The 838-nt window shown below is 46.5% G+C and overlaps 1 protein-coding gene across 1 annotated transcript in view; it reads right to left on the bottom strand.

Annotated features, from left to right (window-relative positions):
- The window catches only part of LOC107087414 (collagen alpha-1(XII) chain-like), a 177,562-nt gene that overhangs the window by 88,416 nt on the left and 88,308 nt on the right, over nucleotides 1–838 (bottom strand). The window contains 1 exon segment of the mRNA XM_015378984.1: nucleotides 300–446. Within this exon segment, the coding sequence (XP_015234470.1) occupies nucleotides 300–446 (147 nt within the window).

Below are 838 nucleotides of genomic sequence, written 5' to 3'. Positions count from 1 at the left end.
TTTTTTTTCTCTAAAAATTTAACATAATTTTAGAAACTGTCTAAAACTTTCTTGTCTCAGTTCCAGAATTATGGAGGTGCTTTCTGGAACTTTCACGTTACTATTTTGAGCATGGAAGGTAATACCTTTTTGGGAAAAACACTATTAGATGGAATAACTGTAGCGTAAGAACTGAACTCTGACGTCCCGTCTTTTCATCCATCCATCCATGGATGGATCAAGATTTCTCATTCTTACAGCTGCTCCAGAATTAAACTGGACCAGCACCACACAGAGTAACGGGTCAACCTTTAACTCACCTCTAGGGTGGGTCCTCCAGCCGCCATCATGTACGTGACCCGGTACAGGTCCACAGGAATTCCCGGAGGGGTCCAGGTGGCTCTGAAGGAGTAGTGGGTCACTTCTGATGTCACCAGGTTGGTGGGCGGGCCTATCTCAGCCTCTGAAACCCAGAATTAGACGGGCCGGTTCAGGTCTCGTAACATAGATGAATGAACTAGAAAGACATTCTGAAACCTGGAAGGAGGAGCTCTTCCCTCTGAGATGAAAGCCCCTCTTAATTTTCCCAGATTCAAACTACATATCATGATTTTGTTGCTGATGGCTAGCTTGATTGCTAATTTCCTTCACCTGTCTAGCTCTCCCCTGTTCCTCATCAGATCCACCTGTTCCGGTTTCCTATTTAAGCTCCCCGCGTCCCAGCCATCGGTGCCAGATTATTCTTGAGCCTTTGGTGCTGAGAGTTCTGTAGCGTTGCTATCGTGTTCCGATTGTCTGGTCCTGATCTGTTTCTGCCCCCGTCCGATTAGTTTGCCTGGCCCTTTCTTCGGACTCCTGT

The sequence above is a fragment of the Cyprinodon variegatus genome, unplaced genomic scaffold (genome assembly GCF_000732505.1).
Source record: "Cyprinodon variegatus isolate N-32 unplaced genomic scaffold, C_variegatus-1.0 Scaffold183, whole genome shotgun sequence".
NCBI classification, from domain to species: domain Eukaryota; kingdom Metazoa; phylum Chordata; class Actinopteri; order Cyprinodontiformes; family Cyprinodontidae; genus Cyprinodon; species Cyprinodon variegatus.
This window is presented reverse-complemented; position numbering and strand designations above follow the sequence as displayed.